This window comes from Melopsittacus undulatus, chromosome 12 (assembly GCF_012275295.1).
Source record: "Melopsittacus undulatus isolate bMelUnd1 chromosome 12, bMelUnd1.mat.Z, whole genome shotgun sequence".
In the NCBI taxonomy this organism is placed as follows: domain Eukaryota; kingdom Metazoa; phylum Chordata; class Aves; order Psittaciformes; family Psittaculidae; genus Melopsittacus; species Melopsittacus undulatus.
Genome location: NC_047538.1, coordinates 13,331,014 through 13,352,205, shown reverse-complemented (window position 1 = coordinate 13,352,205; position 21,192 = coordinate 13,331,014). Strand labels below are relative to the sequence as shown.

The following is a 21,192-nucleotide window of genomic DNA, read 5'->3' as shown; positions in this document are numbered from 1 at the left end:
GTCAGTAAATTGTGTATGAACAGGAGGTTGAAATTATTTGAATTATTTCTCTAATTGCCATAAAGGTCTGAACTCACAGATTTTGAATTTGGAAGTCTTGTGTTATGTCATATGCTGCACTGCATGGCTTCCTGAATTCTCTCCCCACTGATACTGAAGCTTGTGTGAATAACAAGGAAGGGAATGGAAACAAATCATACCCTGTGCCTCATAGTAAAAAACATAGCAAGAGCACTACTGTGAATTGAGCAGTAGCACGTCTTACTGATCTACTGAAAGGTGATGAATGTTCCATTTGGCTGTTCAATGATTATCCAGAAAAATACTACAATGTTTTTAAAGATAGTTTGTTTTGAAAACAATCTGATGCTGCTTGTACATGGCAGTTATTATTTTTTCCATGGAACTAATCATTAATAGGAGCTGCAGATTCCCATGATCTGTCATTACTGTTGCTGACAAATGATTTTGTATCAACATGCAACAAAAAAGGCTGCCTGTTTTCAATTTATTGAAAACATGTCCTTGCCTGAGGAAGTACTTGCAAAATATTTTCTTCTTTTTCTTTTTCTTTTTTTTTTTTCCTGTTTTTTTTTTATCTGGTGCAGCCTTTTCTGGTTTTTTTTCCTCATCTTCCTCCCTATATACATAACAACTTAGTGATTTGTAATGATTTTCTGGTTGCATTACACATTGTTGGCTAAATCCACCTCCTCTTGGAATTCAGAAAAATTGAATCCTGCCTGTTTGAGTCCAGTACTTATCAGGTGGCTTCAACTAGGGCATTGTTGGCTTTTACTGTCCTGTTTTATGACAAACAACTACTTAACACTGCAAAAAAAATCTTCCCACTGATATATGTACATAGCATACTTTCATGAGGTTGTAATTTTCTTTCTTTGATGACTCATTCAGGTTTTTGTAGAGCAATGTCAAATGTCTGTGTTTTAATGGTATACTAATGTGTCTTCAGTAGGAGTTATACTCCTGAACAAAGTTAAACCACAAAATGCAACTATGCATTTTCAGCAATAAGGGGAGTAAGAAGTATGCTTAGATATAATGTTGATAAGCCTAATTTCCAAAAATAAGATAAATTACATCAGGTGGAGTTGCTGTGGGGGCAGAGGAGATTACTGGTGGATTTTAGAAAGCTGAAATTGATTTTTAAATGCATATAACCATCTTGAAAAATCCAGTATTTAAGCACTAGTGCCAGGAATTTGTATGAAGAATTTAGACTGATGGCCAAACTTCATGGTTGGCTGGGAAAGGAGAGGATTGGCAGGTCTCCATAGTGCATAGAAAAACAAGTTTTCATATGCAATCTGTTTTCTCCCATTTTACAGTATTACTGGTTTTGCTGTTGCAAGATTAGTAAAAATAGTTGTTGAGTGCTTTTTTTTAACATCTTTTCAAAATCTTTCAACATTTTGTTTGGTTTTCCCCTTCTTACTATTTGGAGGCTATTTCTCTTTGGTTTATCCTGTTCTCAGAGCAAATTTGTACATAGCTGGTTTTTGTCGGAATATATGTGCAGGAAAGTAGAGATGAAATCTCAGAAGTTACTTCAGTGCCAGCTTGGACAGTAGTTTCAGTTTCCCATTCACCTTGTCTCTGTCTTGAAGTAAATCTTTATCCTTTGTGATTTTTACCTCCAGACTGAGTGTTGGCACAGTTTGGAAGGAGAAGACAGGACTTGGCAAGATGCTGTTTGTCAATATAACTAACAAGTTCTGTGAGAAGCACTTGCCTTATGGTCTGTCAGGATCAGTGTGTACAACTGGTCTCATACTCTGCAACCAGCAGGTTGTCAGGAAACAAAAATATTTACTTAAGTGCTTTTTTTAATCTTAAAATCAAAAATACTCTGCAGGTCCTGGAAGAATCTGCTCACAAATAGTGGTTGTATGACTTAGGGAGTGTTTTAAGCTTGCATTTTCTATTATGTTCATTATTAACAGAGCCCTTAATGGGGAAATTAATGTCAGGTATGACATAATGTCAGTAGCATGGCAAAATTGCCGTGTCAAGCTAGGCATAATACATGCATGTAAAAATGCATGTAAAAGATTATATATATATATATATTTAATATATACATAGAAAATAGGCATAATCTGTCAGCATAATGGCTGTAAGCAATTCAAGTTGCAACAGTGTGGTAATAACAGTTCATTCAAAAGGCTACCCTTCAAGGTCAATAGTCTTTTGGGGTTTGCTTTTATTTGATGCAGTAGCACCAAGTATTTTTTTGAAACAAAGCTTTCTAACAGACTACAAAAGACAATAGAGGGAAAGATTAAGGTATAGTAGGTTATTTTGTACACCTCTCAGCAACACTTCGTGGAGTTTCCAATTTAGGTAAAAGTGTCTTCTGGCACCCTTCCGTTAAGGTGTATCCATCTTGGGTGACTCAGATATCCACTTGATTGACCATAAGAGATTTTGCTCTTCAACTTCAGCAATGCTGGTAAATTATTTTGCAAGTTATTGTACCCTGCCAGTCATCTTGTCATTGAATCTTGGGGTGATAAAGATGTGGGAGGCAGCAGCTGAACTGGAAAGAGTACTTCATAATTGCCCTGAGTCAGACAGCCAAATCCAGCATTTCAGACTAGCAAGCAGCATGCCAAGAAGAATAAATCGTGTTTGCTATGTCCTGGATCCCTTCACCCACTCCTAATAACTTCATCAGCAAAAAACTAAGCAGACCAGACCCAGTGAAATCTAATGAGTTGAGACCTGTTCAGGCGTATTCACTGGGAAAAACTGATCATGCTGATTTAAGGAGAAGGGTAGTGGAAAATCTGTAGCTATGTCTTTTATTCCTATTAGTTTTGATTGTGTGAAGTTACCGTGTAATTGGCCCATTTGTCCGAATGATCTTTTTTTCTTCCTAGCTAGGTTACTGTCATCATTTTGTTCAATAAAAGCCTCTGAATTATGTGTACCAGATGCATGCCTAAGGATGGTCAGTGTAACATGCACAGGAGAACAGCAGAGCATGACACGACACTTAATGGTCTCTTAACATTTTCATCATAAAACTTAGATTCAGGAATATATCCACAGCTAAAATTTCAGGCTGGGATTTTATATTTAAGCTTTGTTGTGGTGTCTTGCTTAAGGTGTTTGGTTTTGTTTAAGTTTCAGGTGATATTTTAACTGGAAGATTCAGCTTGCCACACATTAGGCAATTTTTTAGTTTGTTTGCACACTTGAAATTTACTTAGTTTCCTGATGACTGGCATAAAATACAGCATTTACATGCTGGATCCTTGGATGTTATGATAGGCTTATTTTTGCTGGATTCTCTTTGCTGGATTTTATTCAAAGTAGGATGACTTTCATAGAAGAGCAGGTTTCTGTAGGGGGTCTTTTCTGTATCATATTTTCTTCTCTGTGTATTTCAAAGTATTTTGCAGACTTCGGTTAACAGGATTACAGAAATACATATTACAAAAGAAGTACCATAGGAAGATGTTAGTCTACAGTTAAGTTTACATACTTTGCTTTCTTCAGTCTTAATTAAATTTGACACTGAGTGATGATAATTAAATTTTCTGGGTCCTCTGACTAGCCAGAAAGTACCTTGTGATGTTTATGAGTGCACATGTATTTGTTCCACACCAAAAGAAATCTCTGCAAATCCCCTTGACTGTCGTATGCCATAATCATGAAGGTCCTGTATGAGTACCTGTATCAGCTCTCTGAATGAAGGATTTTTGACATCCATAAATATCTAGTTAGGATTTCCAGTGTTCAGCCTTCTTGCATTCAAATCCATAATCAGCATTTTGCTGGGAGGGATGCTCCAATTCTGGTAAGATATTGGAGATTTCTGCATGATTACTGTCATTAGGACAAAAGCACTTAAGATTGAGCAGGGGTTTTACTGTTTCACAAAAGCCTTGCAAAGAAAATAATCTGGAAGACAGGATAAGAACTTTATAATAACCACCCCCAGATAAAAAAAAAAGAGTTTTAACTGGAATATACTTTGGTGGATATGATTTAATCGAATTTATGATTCACAAAAGTGTATTTCCAGCCCACAGAACACAAATCAGAATTCAACATTTTCCTGTTTCTGTGAACCACACATCTTCCTCTTCTTTTTTTATCTGCTCTGTACTGAAGTTGTCTCTAAAAAAGCCAGTCTAATGCGACTTGAATGCTAATTTCTAGTACTGAAATAAGAAATTACTTCAAGCAAAACTTCCATCAGTGAAACCTTACAATTAATAATTGTCCCATCTGTTACTAATGTTTTGCCTGGAGCAAACAGCTGTCCCTAGTTCTCAACTACACAAGAGATGTTCATGTATTGAACTCTTAGAGGCGTAGTGCTTCTATAAATTTTGATTGTTGTCTGTCATTTAGTCTCCTATTGATACATTCTTGTTAACTCACTAAGCAGTATTAACCAAATTTGATGACAGGCATGGAATTTTCCAGAGAGGTTAAGTGAAATTACATGGAGGGCAATGGCTGGTAGGGATAAAAGGCTTGAATTCTCCACCCCACTAAAAGATTGCAGTTTAAGCCTAAAGCTTTTCTGTTAGGCCTGGACTAATGCCTTGCAGATCGTTAGCCCTAGGGAAGAGCAGAGGGGCATCTTCTAGAGCGTGTGTGCAGGGACTTGTTTTCCTGGGGGCCTGGTCTGTGGAGAATGGCTGCAGAATACCCAGGACAGAAAGTTCCACTGTTTACTGAGAAACTTTATACTTTTATATGTAAGTTACTTTATACTGAGCATTAAAATTCAGCTTTTACCAAAAAAAAGGAAATTAAGGTGTTTTAAATACACCTATAGTTCATGTTTCTGTAGGTGATAGGAGCTGGAGGGTGGATCTCAATGAAATGGAGACAGGTTAAAAACAGGACAAAAAAACAGGACTTGATAGTATGAGGCTGGATTCAGCAGCTGTAGGGAACTGACTAGTGTGCTGGGGCTGATCACTCTGGATGCTTGCTACGAGAAGCAAGCTGCCTTCTCTCTGCTGAGGGATGTCTTCTCCAAATCACATGCCTCCACAGATACTGTTGTAACAGCAGCTATGTGGAAAATGAGAAATGACAATGCATTAATGAATAAAAGCATGTGAGTGCTTTGAAATTCTACCTCTGGTGGCATTTCTGTCTTCTGCCTGCAACTCACCTGCCCCTCTTTATCCACAGAACCTGCAGTGGGCCCGTGATGTGCTGCTGGGCAGCGGTGTCCCCTGGCAGCAGCTGAAGCACATGCCTGCACAGGGCCTCTTCTGCGAGAGGAACAAGACAAATTTCTTCAATGTAAGTTTTCGGAGCTGATAAACACACCCCTACTTTCTCATCCATCCTTTTAGCACCTGCTTCTCATTTGGAAGGTTTGCAAAGAGGCAGTAATGTGAAATTCAGCAAAGGAGCATTAAGTGAGCCATGAGAGGCTAAAGAAAAGGCAGAATTGTATCATAGAGAGATTACTGTGATTTTCCTCTCCTGAAGGGAACCACATTATAAGGATTATTTCTGATGAGCTTGAGTTATGCATCATTTACCATGCACTTGATGGTTGAGCCGTCTATAAAAATTCTAATTTCATTCATCTTAATTATCCTCCTGTTTACTGAGTCTCAACTAGACTTGCACTTCTCATGTAAAAAAAATAGTTCTTGTTGCTCTAAGAAATGTCTGAGGTTGGAAGGAGCTTTCTTGTGTTAAACTTTTGTAGTGTGGCTCAGCAGAAAGAATATTTCCAAGTCCCCCTACCACACATTGAGTGTGGTAGCAGCACTGTTGTATAGATTGTCTCTGTGTCTCCGATACATTCTCGTCCACAGGGCTGTCTGTGCCTCTCCGTGACATGGGACACAGAATATTTCTCAGATTTATGTTAACATTTAACAGATTCCCTACTGTGATTGCCATTTGACACATTGCCGGTATCCTCAGTATCCCTGGCTTTTCTGTGGTATGTTCTAGGTTTCTGTGCCCTTCTGTTCTTTAGGATAGATAGGACTCTGTAGCTGGTTTGTGGCTCATGATGCGTGGCAAGAACCTGGAAGTATTCTGTCTTTCTGGACTATGTATCTGTTACATGGTTGCCTATGATTTGCAGTGAGAGAATTTTATGTCTCTGCTTTCTCATCCAGTGCTTCTGATTTAATATTTTAATTGTGAAATTTATTTCCATTTTATATCTGTTGACATCGATCTTCATTATCTCTGTATATTGTGTTAATTAGCATTTCTGTGAAATCTTTCGTTCAATGTAAGGTAAGTGCTCTTCTCTGATTATAATCCCTCCATGGGTTGAACAGCTAAGGAATGCTGACAGTGGTTCAAATTGTATTATGGATCAGTTTGCAAAAGGAGCTTCTATATCATTCCATCTTTCTGGATAGAATTTGTGATTAACAAATACTGCCAGCCTGATGAGGTATAGACTAAACAGGTGGGACCTGATTGATGACTACATGGCTTTGTTGTGGTTATTTCCCTGCAATATGTACCTGCTATCCCTTTAAGGGTCCTGAAGTGTGATAAACTCATCAATCGGGTGAATACTTTGGCTCAGATCCAGATAACACAAGTATTCGTGTGGAAGTTAATGAAATTACTCAACATGCTTGAGTCAGGTGTGAAGTTTGCGTGATCAAGCCTGACTTGTTCACCATTGCAGGGTTAAATGTGTTATCTTGTGTTATCATGTATGAGGAAGATGAGCAGTAGGAAATTGAGCTGTGATTATAAGGAAATGTTTCTACTTGAAAATGGGAATTCCCAGGGAGAGATCACGGGTTGAAATAAATTATGTCTGGATTTTGAATGCTAATGTTAGATAATTTAATTTAAAGATAGATTCCATTGTATCCCTACGTGGATGTTTCTAGCATTATTTCAACAATCATTCCTTATTCTATGTATTGATCTTTTTATACTCTGAAGGATGAAAAGTGCTGGTAGAGGTACTAGACAGTTGTATAATAGTTCTGTTTTCTAAATCAACAAGAATTTAATTCCCATCATTTAATATTATCATAAAAATAAATACACTCTGAAATAATGTTCAAGAAAAGCTTTATGTTAGCCCAGTGCAGTATATTGGCAATATAGTTAGAAAAGAGAGAAGATGTGTGAAAATGATGTTCTCAGCTTGAACTTGGGTCTGCCAACAGAAGAAGATAATGTTAGTCAGGAGTGCTCCTTGTAGATTGCTGCCTCCAGACTTCAGAAATTGCAGTTTGGGGACTCAAGTCTAGTGTGCCTCAACTACGGTGATAGTATAACCAGCACATGGAGTGCCTCAGAGAGCAAAACAACTTGTTGAGGCCTTTGTGAATCAGTGTAGCATCTTAACTTCCTCCTGTATGCGTGTTAACAAGTACAGTGTACATTATGAGTTTAGCATGACAAAATATTTTGGTTGTCTCATTTTTTTACTCAGCTATATTTTCAAAATGCTCTTCAAACACAACCCTGTGTGGAACATGTGGCAGTAATCCAGTGCAGATGACACAGACAAAGCACAGTGAGAAAATCCAGATCCAAGAGAAAGGGCTGTTAATGTCATCTGACGTTCCAGAATTGGGCAAACCTAAATCTGTGAACAACTTGAGAGAAAAATATCTTAACACTGTGTTGACTTTGTCTGGGTTAAACCTCAGCTAGTTTGGTCTCATGCAAAGCTCTTAACCAGGCAGTGGGTGAGCAAATGTACTGCACCATACGGGTCAGTGCTCAGATACAGACTTGTCATCCACTGCGTACAGGTGGTGTTACATGTGTATGGGATGTCCCTGCTAGTGTCTAGACAGGTGATAAAACAGAAACTGTAGAGGTCTGTAAAAGTAAGTAGTTGCATCTAATCTTAGAAAGTAAATGGCCACCCTTAAGATTTTTTATGATTATGTCCTCCAGGGTTATTTTCAACAGAAACACTTTGCCTGAAGATGTATTTAGTTCCATAGATTGCATTTGGTTTTAATTTTTAGAACTCTTTAGCATTCATGGTGCAAAAGAGTTAAATACTTGTCTAAGTGTCTTTCTGTAGATAATTTACTATTGAAATACCTTTTTCTTCTGGATAAAGTAGCACTCCTGTTTTTAATCTCTTGTACAGAAGGTTCAGAGTTACTGAAATTACAGCTGACTCAATTCTACAAGTACAAACAACAGGGTGCAAGAGGGAAAGCTGCTCCAAGAGGGAAAGCTGCTGCTCAAAGGCAAGTAGGGACTGTGCCAGCCTGCTCCTCCCAGACATTTTATAAATCATGCATACTCCTAGTAGAATTATTTATGAAATGTTTATGACAGCACCGTATGAAAAGAAATAAACCTGGGTAAACCTGTCTGCTGTTAAATTTTACTGCAGAACTGCTTGGTCTGTATCTGTGTGTCATGGTCTCTTGTCTAATTTGTTACCTGTCACTCAGCTGCAACTGAAATCTGTTTGGATTAATTTTTTACTGTCTTAAGAATGAGCAAAAAAAGTATTTTCACTTAGCCCTGACTTCTTCTCATCTGACATACTAAAGTAATGTCAGGATGCCCAGAACTTCCCTTTTTCAGTTCTAAGAAAGAAAATGCTTACTCCGTCCCTGGCAGTGTTCAAGGCCCCATTGGACAGAGCCTTGAGTAACACAGTCTAGTGTGAGGTGTTCCTGCCTATGGCAGGGGGTTGGAACTAGGTGATCTTAAGGTCCATTCTAACCCCAACCATTCTATGATTATTTTATCTATTTGTTTCCCAGCCAGAAAAGAAAGGCCCTGATTTTCTAGGAGCAGAGGTTTTGGTTGTTCGTGGCCCTGCTAGTAATGGCAATCTTTGTATGAATAATTACTGCAATTGGACTCAGAGTTTAGTTGTGTTCCCATAAATAAATACCCAGTGGTTTTTGTCTGTCCAGTTACAAAATTCTCTATAACCTCCATGTACACTCCAGCTTTTCTCCTTTTCTTTACCTGCCTCTGTGTGTGTGTGCGTGTGTGTAAATATATATTGAGACTTTGGGTTTTTTGGTTTCAGGATGGTTTCTATGGTAACTAAATGTGAAATTAATTCACCAGGAGGAAAAAAAGTCCCAAAACATTGCTTTATATAGTAGGGCATTTTTAAATATATTCAGATTTCATGTCACCATTAATAAAACAAAGTTAAACTTTGTGCACAGATGATGGGTATTCATCAGTCTGTGGGTGGTGATTGTGGAAGAAGTGTTTTGATGGTTGAGCTCAGTGTACCAGTAACTTCTCCATATGGTTTAATATACAGTATTTGTATTTTCCTGGCACATAATCTGTGACAATAATGATCTGCTGTAATAAAGATTCTGATGTCCATCTTTGGTAACTGTTCCCCACATACGAAAGCTGTGCATGCACACAATATACTACAATGCAGACATTCATGCAAGTCTTGCTGCAAGCTGTTACAGATAATTGTTCTATTTTTAATTCCAAAAGAAACACTGTATGTTTATTCTCTGCTGTATTCCTGAAGTTCTTCATTCTGTGGTCTGACCAAGCAGGGGCCAATTAAGGTAGCGGCATCCACCGGGAGCCAGAAGCTGAGAGATAGCAGTGATTTCACTTGAATTTGCCATTGTTCATACCAGGTGTGATTGAGCCCTGGCAGGAGACCTCTGCTGTGTAGAACTGCAAGTTCGGGACACAGAGCACTTGAAGAATAAAGTCTGGTGCTGAAAGTTTCTAGAGGTGGTTCTTGCTATAGCATGGTCATAATCAATGGGTGCTTTCTCCGTTACTCTCCCTGTGTAGCAGGTTCTTTCCCTAGTTGCGTTCAGGTTGAGAGTTATGTCTTTGTGTCTTTACCAGAGGAAAGTTGATTCTGAAACAGGGAGTAAGGTTCAAGGACTGACTCTATTTTATGATTCTGCACAACCAGAGCCATACATCTCTTTTCTGAGATGTAGAAAAGCTAGTATGAAGTCCATAACATAAGGGACTATCAAGGCAGGGGGGGACATGGACAGACGACAATGTGGCTCAGCTCTCCTGGAAACTGGGCAGTTATATCAAGGAAGTTTCATTATATGCCTCAATTGTTTTTATACCTTCTCTTAGACATAGATTACTGGTCACTGTTCGAAACATGGCACTGACTGAATATATGTGATTTTCTTTTGATCTCATACAGGCTTCTTTTGTTTCTTTCCCAGCTCCTGAAGTGTAATCTCTGCATTAATGATTCCCATGACTTGAATGAAAATGAAACGTTTGTTACAGAATTTAATATCTCTGCTAGAAGTAACTGGCTATCTGTCATCTAAGCAAAGAAGGGAATACATCAGGGTGGTCTGAATCTGTTCTGGACATGTGTTCTGCTGAGTCTGAGGTTGCTGCTAATGTTGACCTGAGGAACCCCCAAATACCACACAAGGCCAAAGACAGGTCATCAAGGCTGATTGTGGCAACTTGACTGAAGCTTTAGGGTCACTGATTACTACTGTGTCCAGGAAAAGCCTGAAACTGCAGGCAAAGCACACTAAAATCACTTAACTAGGCCTTTTCCTGCCCTGCTTTCCTTCCTGTCCTTATCTAGTGATAGATCTCAGTTACTCTCCTGCTCATAGTTGGTGTGTGTCTCTTCAGCTGGCAAGTGTGCTTCCAGCTCCTAGGCATCTGCTCTGTGGAACATAAGCCTTTGAGAAAAACAATACCATTTATATCAGATTGGGGGAAAAGGGAAAGAACTTGAAGAAACTCACTGTGCATCCATGTGCTTGACCATGCATGAGCTTGACCATGACTGTTTGTGACTTTCTGAAAAGAAGTTGGGCTTTTTAGTGTTTCTGATTCTTTATGTGAACATGAGTGTGAGGCGTTGCTAACCCAAGTTTTAAAAAAAAAACATTAAAAACTCACTAGTGACATCAGAGAGCACAAGGATTTAGTTATTCAGTTTTGCCTTTCTTGCTTTGGCGTGTTTTGGCTGCCATCTTTATGCAACCACAAGGAAAAAGAAACCATAAAGGAATCATTAAAAAGAATAAAAACACAACAACAAAACAAAAGGGGGGCGGTGGGGGTGTGATGTAAGAAACCAACCAAAAAACCTCTCCAGACCTTTTCGATTCCAGCAATTAGGTAACACTTGGAACAAGTTATCAGACTTAGTACCATTTAATAGGTGGTATACAAAAAAGTGTCTAGAAAAGGTGACCTCCACCATTAACACTGACCTTCTGTCTAGTTCCATAAAACGAAATAATGATAGGGTAATGACACCACATGTTAATAGTCTAATATTTTTATGCTTCCTTTTTTCTTTTTTTTGTGCTTATGGTAAACAGGGCATCTGGTTAGAGGACAGGTAAATCCCTATCTACTTTAAAAGATAGAATTGTCTTTAATCTTTTCAGGAGGTGGCCATATTTTAGCCACGAAATACCTTGTTTTTCACTGTGCAGGAAACAGGCTCTGAAAGTGCGAGCTTTTGTAAAGTGCTGTTTGGTAAGTGCAGATTCCTATTGCCAGCTTTCTACTGGCTGTGAAGTATTCAGATTTTTAGAAAAGACACCTACCTCCCTGCTACGTATTTTTTTCTTGTGCTAGGAAGAGCAAGCTACTTTATGAAATTATTTGGCAATTTAGAAACTATGAGTGCCAGCAGTGTGCTGGTGTGCTGATAGGAGGCACTATGCTGCAGGGAGCCTTTGCTGCAGAGGTGCTTCTGTCAGCTGGGGCTATATGGGTCACCCAGTGCCTCTCCTTAAGAGGAGGTAACAGAGACCTTGCTCCACTGGAGACACATACTGCATTGGAGATCTGTTTGAGTTAACATGCTGCCTGCCTGGCCTGTCTCCTTAGTAATTTTAACAAGTATTTCGTCACTTTTCCTACATTCCTGAATAATGTCATTATAAGGCTATTGTTCTTCATCTGTGTGAGAAAACCATTTCTGTTGTGGTGAAGAAATACTTGTGTGGAAAGCTGCTGAGGAATAAATAAAAAACCCTGCAGGAGTCCCTTCTGAGTCAAAAGATTGTATAATCCAGTGCCTTAATTTGTAAATAGAGTCAGCAGTGTAAATGGCAGTTGTTTTATGGTTACAGTATAAGCCAAAGTTTGCAAGACTGAAGAGTGAAACCAAATCAGGGCCTTCCCATACTCTGTTCCTTGTTTTTCTTCCTTTTTGGTCTTTGTCAATTTTCTCAGCTTCCCTTCACTGTATCTTCTCTGGAATAACGCCATGTCAGAGGTGCAGTGCTCCCAGCACCCATCACTGAATATCCATTGAGCCACAGGATAGAGGAACTCACCTGCCTGCAGATTCAGGAAGGCACAATTGCGTTGATTAAACGTAATTCATATATACAAGGCTATTTTTGCATCAAGCCTAGAAACTTTCTTTTAATGAATGCTTAAGTTTTGACTAAGTTGATTAATTAAAATATACAATGAGGTGATAGCCTGGCCCTTCTCTCAAACCACAAGTGAAATTCAATTTTATAAAAGTGCATGTATGGAAGAGAATTAGTGTTTGCTTTGACTCCATTAAATTTAGTTATATTCATGGCTGTGTTAGAAACAGGCAGACATTTTCTATGTGGAAAAGGTAGCTTTTTGAGAATCCACATATTTTAGTCAAGCAAACAGATTAATTTTCATTGTTTTTATTGTCTAGCATGGCAAATGGCTTCCCCTGGGGGAAGGCAAAGCAGGAAATTGTGATTCTAGTTGCCCCCACAATAAGAGCTAAAATTTAATGACTATTTTTCCCTGACTTTCCCCTTGATAGTTGTTCTTTTGCCAGTAGCAAGTGTTTTCCTTCTTTGCCTCCTTTTTTCCACTTGTAAAGTTAATGTAATTCTACTCATAAACTTCCTGACCAGATTTTCTAATGTTTTAATTGGAAGAATGCTTTTAGTAGTTGCAAAGAACTTGGTTCTGTCATTCCCTCTTGCTTGCTCTTATGAAATCTTAATGCCAGCTTGAAAACAAAGGTAAGCAAGGAGTTAACTGTGCAAGTGAAACTTTCATAATGATTGGATTAAGACCAGAAACCCAGTAAGCAATGAAGTCTTAAAGTTGCCTATAAAAAGCTAGATAACTTTTCAACCTCTGCCCAACATGCTATTTACAGTTCTTCACTCCATCCTCTTGGAAAAACAGAACTCATCAGTGAAAAATGTCCGTCGTTCACAGAGTTTTCTGTCTCAATATATACACGCTGTTCTTTCTGGCCAACTCTGCAGGCTTCCAAGACCCAGCTAGTAAAGATGCCAGTAAATCTAAATCCCTAGAGATACAAGCATGGGGTTTTGACCTGTCGTTTGTGCCAGTGGTTATTAAACAGCTATTTTTTTCCATTTGGTTTCCCTAGGAAAAGTTTCTTATTTTGTTGAGTACATTAATATCTAGACAAAGGTAAGCTAGGGAACAAATGACCCTGAAAGAAATGAAGATATGGCTTTGTAGAAGAGAGACTGTAATGGAGCTTATAGCGTGCTACAGGACATAAAGCAGTTAGTTTTAAAGCTGGATCTTAAAACATCAACAGCAACTGTTTAACCCACTCTAAACAGTATTTGAAAGGTGCAGACTTTCTGGAATACTGTGTGATGAATGTCCTTTTACCAACGTGTAATGAATAAATCCATTATTTGTTTTTTTTCACCTGCCAGCTCTGTATCTGATACAGAGAGAAGAGACACTTAATGGGGTTAGTTTTAAACTTAGGTTCTTTGCTTTAAAAAAAATCTAAATGGGATTTTTAAAAAGCTGAATAAATTTTTAGAAAACTGAGCAAATGAATGGTGACATTAACTTCATTAAAGCAGCGTATTTCATGAGAAATATTCTTGGAACTGCAGTTCTCAGCAGAAGGATCGAAATATCTTTTGTGGATACACACTGCCTTACTGTAAAAATGAAACCAGAAGAACGTGGGCTGAGAGCAGCATGACAGGAGTCTGTGTGTACATCTGTGCAAGTGGATAGCATTTACAGATAAATATTTTTAATTTAGTGGCTACAGCAAGATATAATTGTCCAAATTAAAGAGGTTAAGCTGGAGAAGGTAAGATGGTAGATGACGATAGGTAAGAACATAACTGTTGCTGTGCAGTAGCTAGTATGTGATTAATGGTTTGCTAACTGACTGCAGCATCATTGTGTGGAGCTTAGATAAAGATACTGAGGCAGGAGTTCTTTGAGTAACAGTACTCCATCTTTGGCAAAAATCCTGCAGTTAGAGGAGTAAAAATGTTGAGTATTGTATAGTATTATTGTTTCAGACTGTTTGGCTCCTGTGGAGGAGGTAGGATTTCCTGGCTTAATATGAATACTTTTGGAGTTTGTGTGATAGCTACTACGTGAAACAGCCAGGGGTGACCATATAAGTAAGGTGACTTTCTCAGTCTCCTGACAGAAATTCAAACAAAAAGGTGATTGAGTGGATGAGCAACAGGAATTAAGTCCACAGTGGTCAGTATTTTAGCTTGCTCCTCTGAACACTCAAAGGTATGACTTTGATCCAACAAGAAATGTCCTATAAGAGCTTGAGGGAAGAACTTCAAGAGCTTTATGACTTTTGTTCATTTCAGTTGCCTAAACTTCATCTCCACCAGTTTGATTCCTTACCTCAATAAACAGTTTTATAAATTAGGCTTACATGAAGTTGTTTAATTTTTCTGTAGGTTAGAGGAAGCAAAATCAGAAAAAACACAGACCTTTCACTTGAAGCACTTCCTAAGAGTTACTCGGAATGAATTATTGATTTTGCTGGCTATTTGGTTTGCTAACATAAAATAAAAATCAGAATTTAAAACACCTACCAGGTCGTTTTCTAGTTACATCTTCAGCTACTCCCTGTGTGTATATTCAAAGTGTATCAGCACTTATACTGGGATCTGCTTACCGGGCTGGATCTAGTGTAAGTCATTAATATAATGGCCTTACATATACTCCAAAATACTGACTCCAAAGTGACTAAAGTATTTCCAGTGGGAAAAATTTGGACAAACTTGAAGATAGGCCTGGCTTTTATGTCTGTGTAGCTCATCCATGGAGAAGTGTGTAGCCATCCCAAATCCTGTGACACTTTAATGTCTTCTATCATGACAGATTGCTTAATACAGAGTACATATTTTATGTTTATAATTTCTGTTTGTGTCACAGCTAATGGCAGATTCAGGGTTGAAAGACATTAATAGAATCATAAACAAGATTTTTAAATAAAGTAGGGATTACAGACCAGTTCAGCTGTATAATGGAGGTGGGACTTCCCATTTGAATGCAGTGCAAAATTTCAAAAGCATTTTCTTTGTAGTGCAAGAGAAAATATTCCTAATAGGAGTGTGTTAAAATGCACATTCCACTTACTTTGTAAGTTGAAATACTGACAATGGGATAAACTTAATCTTTAACAGTTGTTTGGTGGCACATAAAGGTGATGTTTTCATGCCTATAATGAAGTAGTTGTTCCAGCAGGGTCCAAAGAAAAACATTCAGCTGTTTGCCCTTAATCTGACAGGTCTTACTGAAAATTATCTCCTAACAGATTTATGTCAGGATATTTTCCTTGTAATTTTCTTTGCAATAAGCAAAAAAGCAGAAGTATTTTTCAGAATTAATTACGCTAAAATGAATGTTGCTTTCAGGACCACAGAAAATTACATTTTAGCATTTCAAGTAAAATGCGCAACTACATACACAGCCTAATGTTTTAAGAGTTAAGCTAATTCAAAACAAAGACTGAGATTTTGAAGCTTAAACTTTTTTTTTTATTTTTAAGAACTTTTAAAATGTTTAAATTCCAACAGCAAATAAGCAATACTCCATATAGTTTGTAAATAAAATACTAAGGTACAGAAGTATTAGAAACTGATGAAAATAACAATAGTTTGGTTTGGTTTTGTAATACAGATTGTGAGAATGAAAACCTAAACAAATAGTGTTTGATTGGCATGTTCATTCCTTCTTAGTTCTTCCTTTGCACAAATCTTGAACTAAACACGCTGGCTGCAGCTACTCCGTGTCTTCTATGATGAGATGCTCTTGCTGCTTTGCAAGTACAGCAAAGCTAGAAAAAATAGGTTTGAATAGTTTTTTTCATTTTAAGTAAATGAGAATTTGTCAGTTAGTGCCATACCCAGGAGTTACTCCTCAGGCTTTGCCCCCCATAGTTCTTGTGGCCATTGTTCTATGAAGGGGTTTTTTTTTCATCTTAACCTTTTAACAGTAACTGCCAAAACCAATTGTATAGAAAGAAACAAGAAAATGTTCACCATTTCCCAACTGGTCTTCAGTCCTTGCAGCACAATGGATCCACATATGTATCCCAGAAAGGAAATACAGTTTTCTCCAGAGGGGTCAGGGAACAACACTCGGCAAAATGAGTCCTGAATGCTTTGTCAGCAGTAAAATGGGATCTGCAGGCACTAAATTCTTGTCTTGCAGGGATGAAACATGAGCAACAATAAAAGGACTTCTTCAGTTTTACTCTGTGTGTGCACGTGTGTGTGTTTATGTGTATTTTAGGAGAAAGAACAGTCATATATTGGAGAACAAAGACTTTTTAAGGCAGGATAAAAATGAAAGAACTATTACTTTAAAATATGTTAGACAATAAAATTAATCTTAATAGAAAATGAATGTGATCTTTAACAGCGGCTAACTGGCTAGAGGACTTAGCCCTGCTCCTGTGACTGAATTCCAAACCTGTGATAGATATTGGTGAGAAGATTGCTGCACAATGAGATACTAATGCACTTTCCTCAAGTGTCTTGTTAGCTCATTCAAATGTCCTGTAGAAGGATGGAAGCTAAAAAGAATAATACTTCTGAATCCAGTTGCAGCTATTTCCAATCACAGAGTGGAAATTAGCTTCAAGTTGCATTCGCTGTACTTCACTGACAAGGGACTGTGGCAGTGAGTGCTTTCAAACTGAAGGAAGTCTAATGGCTCTCAATGAGAAAATATGCTTGGGTTCTCAGCATTGCTAGGTTGCTTTCAGAATTTCAACAGAAGACATTTACACAATCCAGACTTGAACTGCTTTGGAGATTGTCAGTACCTGGATGAGGCACTTGGGAAGTACAAGATTTGAATTAGGGGGAAAAAAAAAGAGGAGACAGACAGGACTTAACTGCTTTACACATTTCATGCCCAGAGAGTTCTCAGCTTCGGATTTAGCCATTCAGTCAATGTGACCCTGCTGACAAAGTGTGGGAGAAAAGGGAAGAATAATTTTAAGCAGAAGGGGGGTTTCTTTTTTGTAAATCAGTACTGCAGAGAGTATTGCTCTCTTTCTGAAATTGTTGCTAGAAATTGTAGACGGTGTATTCTGGGCCCAGCATAACTGTGACAACGTAGGCAGGTAAACCATTCACATGTAGGCCTATTTTGTGGGTTATGTTGTCACTGTCTTTTCAATATGTCACTTTTCTCCCTTTAAAATCTGACAAGTCCCTGCTTGCTTTTTCTGAATAATTGAGCCAGAATAAAATTTCCTGCCTCTGTATGTTCTCAAATCGATAAGGTAAAGCAAAGCAAAGTGTCTTTCTTCCTGAAAACTTCTGTCTGAAAGCTGTCTCCGGCAGCAGACTGAAGCTGACAAAATGAAGGGCCCACCAGGAGATGAGTCTGAATCTGATGTCTTTTAAGTATGTGGGCAGCAAGGGGAAGACAGCAAGATGATACACCACAGCTTTCTGCTCCAAATCTCCTTTCAGTTTCTTGTATTCCTGTTGCTGCCTTTTGACATATTCCTCTCCTATTTTTCCATTTGCATTTATTCTTTCTTTTTCCATTTGCCCTTTAAAGAACAGCAGTTCACATGTACTGTGAGGACAAATAATTAGGTGTTATTTTACATTTGTTTGTCTCTAGACAAGGACAGCATATGTTCCATATGAAATTCCCCAGACAATAGCTTTATCTGTAGAAACTCCTGTTCTTAAGAGGAGTAAGTTTGTCTGGTGTAAAATTATATTTAATTGGTTAAAATATTCTTTTAGAACCAAAGTTGTGGTTTGCCAGCAAACCAGTAATTGTCAGAAGGGACTGAAGTACCCTGATGTGTTGAATATTGAAGAGTGACAGGTTTTGAAAAGGTTTGAGTCCTCTGAAGGTCCAGATTTGATGCTTGCTTGTTTATGTTTCTCTTTGAAATTCAGAAGGAATAACATTACCTCTTAATAAACAAGAAATACAAACCTGTATGTAGCCATCATAGCATCTTGACAATAAAATGGGTAAATACATGAAATGCGAAACATATTTTTCTCTCCTCCCTCCTCTTCGCTCTCCTTAACCTCTGTGTGTTACCTACTGACCACTGTGTGGGTTTAACTTAAGTGTGGGTATGTTGTTGCGTGTGGTCATTGGTAGCAGCCAGTTCTGCTGCTCAGCATTAGTGATTTCCGTACCGTAGTTGCCTGGAAAACATAAGACCCCAAAATTTGCTACTCAGGATTAGGCTGGGTTTTCTAGGCAAATATTCCCATCTGCTAGCTATTGTTATCTGCCTGTTTGCAAGAAGATTGAAAATATCTGAGTTAAAGGAAGCAAATGATGCTGCTGAAGGAAGAATACTTTCTAGTTCCTGTAAGATTTCCATTGCACTGGAAACTTGGGATTACTCTTATCTTTATAAGGGGAAGAGGAAAAAAAGCCACCTACAAGTAAAAACAATGTCCTACTTCCTTAAAAACAAAAGATGAAATCTCTCTTCCTAAGTGGAAATCAAGTTCATGCTAGGATTTACAGTGTGTATTCTCTGAAGAAAATAATTTGAAAATGGAACAGAATTTCAAATACATTGACATTAACAAACTCATATGCTGTGTTTGCAAGGAAAGCTGCACCCTTACCGTGACAGGGCAGAGAGGTCTGGAATCTTTCTGAACGTTTGTTATTCACCCTGGAACATTTCATTGAGAAATCCCAGTGTGCAAAAGTTAAAAATGCTTAAAAGTGTAACTTCACTTCCATCTGACTGCTGGCATTTATTGTGGCACTGGAGAGCATGTGCAGAGCTCACATCCCATACGTGATTCTGGCTGAGACATTCCTCAAACTTGAATTGTGCTTTGCCCTCCTCTTTTCCCATCATAAATAACTGAAAAAGAAGTATAGGACATGGTCTTTGAGGATTAACAGTTGCATCTAGGATAGTTGTTCTTTCTCAGGGATGGTTTGCTGAACTGAAACTATTCATTACTGGTATTTATTTTTAAAGGGATAAATGTTAGGTCATCTTGTTGACTCTGGGCATATTTCAAGTTCACTGTAATTGTTCTGTCAGTCTTTTTCCCATCCATCCTTTCTTGCCAAAATGCATAAAGTCACATTGTTTTGTTCCTATATCACCTAAATTAAAAAAGCAGCAGCACAAAAGCTAAAGCCTTCATTTGCAGTGTCTTCAATTAATAAGCTAAGAAAATACTGTATCATCTTTTATCCCTAATCAGACAGAAGACTTGGAACAGTGTCCCAAATACTGCCCTGTGTAAAAATGATTAATGAAAAGGCCTTTGCTATTACATAGCATTATGTCTGAATACAGGTGTAATGGTGCCAGGCATCCTCTGCAGCAGGCATTTCACCAGCAAGCCTGGAGCAGGGGCAGTGGGATTACGGCTAGCTAAACCAGAGGTGTGTCTTAAAAGTGTGCATATGGGTGCATGTGAGTAACTCGACGTTATTTCTGACATGAGCACATTTGCTCCCTTTCTGTGGTCACCAAGTACACAGTTTTATCCACTTTTTACTCCAACCTTAACTGAATTTTGAGTGTCTTTATAATGCATCTCCCACATCCAGAATGTGGAAGCACCATAATCTGTGTCTGGTTCCCACGGGTACAGGGGATGCCACATACACTTCTCTGGGCATCTATTTTTTACCTTAGATAACCTGACTGGAACTCTTTTGCTCAGTAGCAGCATAAGTTATGAACACCTGCGTGTGCAAATACTGCAAAATGCATTCTGCTTATGATGGTTCAGACAACTGAGTAGAGACAAGAACTGATAATAAACCTTTGGAATTGGCTAGAATCAAAGATAATCTGTGGTGAAAAACATATCCTTTTAAACTCTAAAGAGACAAATTTGTTTCCTTAATTTAAGTTGGTAATGGACCATTGCCAAATAATGTTTCTATACAAAAGCAACAATGAATCAGACATGTATTAAATATTCCAATTTGTGATATTTTAAAAATCTGCTTGTTTATAAAGCAGTTTGAAATCTAGTAACTAAGTATTATTATAATTATTGTTTACCTTTCATTCTCATTTAAAGATGTCTCTGTTCTTGCTGGGTTTTATGGTACCATGACTGCAGCATCTAAAAGGTATTAATTAGAAAACAAAATCCTTACATTGCCATGTTTATGGCTTAAAGGTGTTTAATTGTGCAGAACTTTTCTATGACATAATTTCCAATCTAATGAACACCCAATCCTTGGGCTATTAACTTCATTTCACCATGTATTTAATCCGGGGACAACAGCTACTTAATTTGCATAAATAAATGACAATGCATAGGAAGAAAACCCCAGTGCAATACAGGGACTAAATGAGCGGATGAATAAGGACAGGTCAAGAAGGACCCTATTTGCATCAACACATAGAAAAGATGTATTAATTTCAGTTCTGTATTTAAAACATAAATCCATGTTATACACTCAAAAGAGTAAAGGTTAATGGATTTTTGAAGTGGTAGTGCCCAAACTGCATTGTTAATCTGTATAGAATGGGTTGGTGCTGCCTTTGGTAGTAAGATGTAAGGGGCAATGAAGACATGGGTTATTTTAAAGAGCGGTAATGCCCACAGTGAAGTCTTAGCTTTAAAACAAAAAGCTGACTCTTACAGTTTAAGTGGAGATACACAGGGTACTGTTGATTAATTAATAACAGATAACTAGGAGAGCTAAATTATTCTTCAGCCTTTTTTTCAAGATGCTGTTAAACAAATGTATAAAGTATGCAAATAAGTGGGAAGGGCCAAAGTATACGGAGCTTTCAGTGTCAGAAGCCTAGAATCGGTGCGTTCAGGAAAGAGGAACATCCACAAATTTAAAAACGGGTAAAAAGTGGCTAAAATAATGGGAAAGAAAGATGACCTCAGCTACTGACTTCTGCAGTAGCATATAGGGACTGTCGCAGTTGTTTAGCGGCTATTAAACCTGAGGTGTCAGGAAGCAGGATAGATTTTGAGCACTTCAGAATAATCC

The 21,192-nt window shown here is 38.0% G+C and overlaps 1 protein-coding gene across 1 annotated transcript in view; it reads left to right on the top strand.

Moving 5' to 3' along the window:
• The window catches only part of CABIN1 (calcineurin binding protein 1), a 106,676-nt gene that overhangs the window by 39,088 nt on the left and 46,396 nt on the right, over nt 1-21,192 (top strand). The window contains exon 28 of the mRNA XM_031047787.2: nt 5,185-5,298. Within this exon, the coding sequence (XP_030903647.2) occupies nt 5,185-5,298 (114 nt within the window). The remainder of the gene's footprint in view (nt 1-5,184; nt 5,299-21,192) is intronic.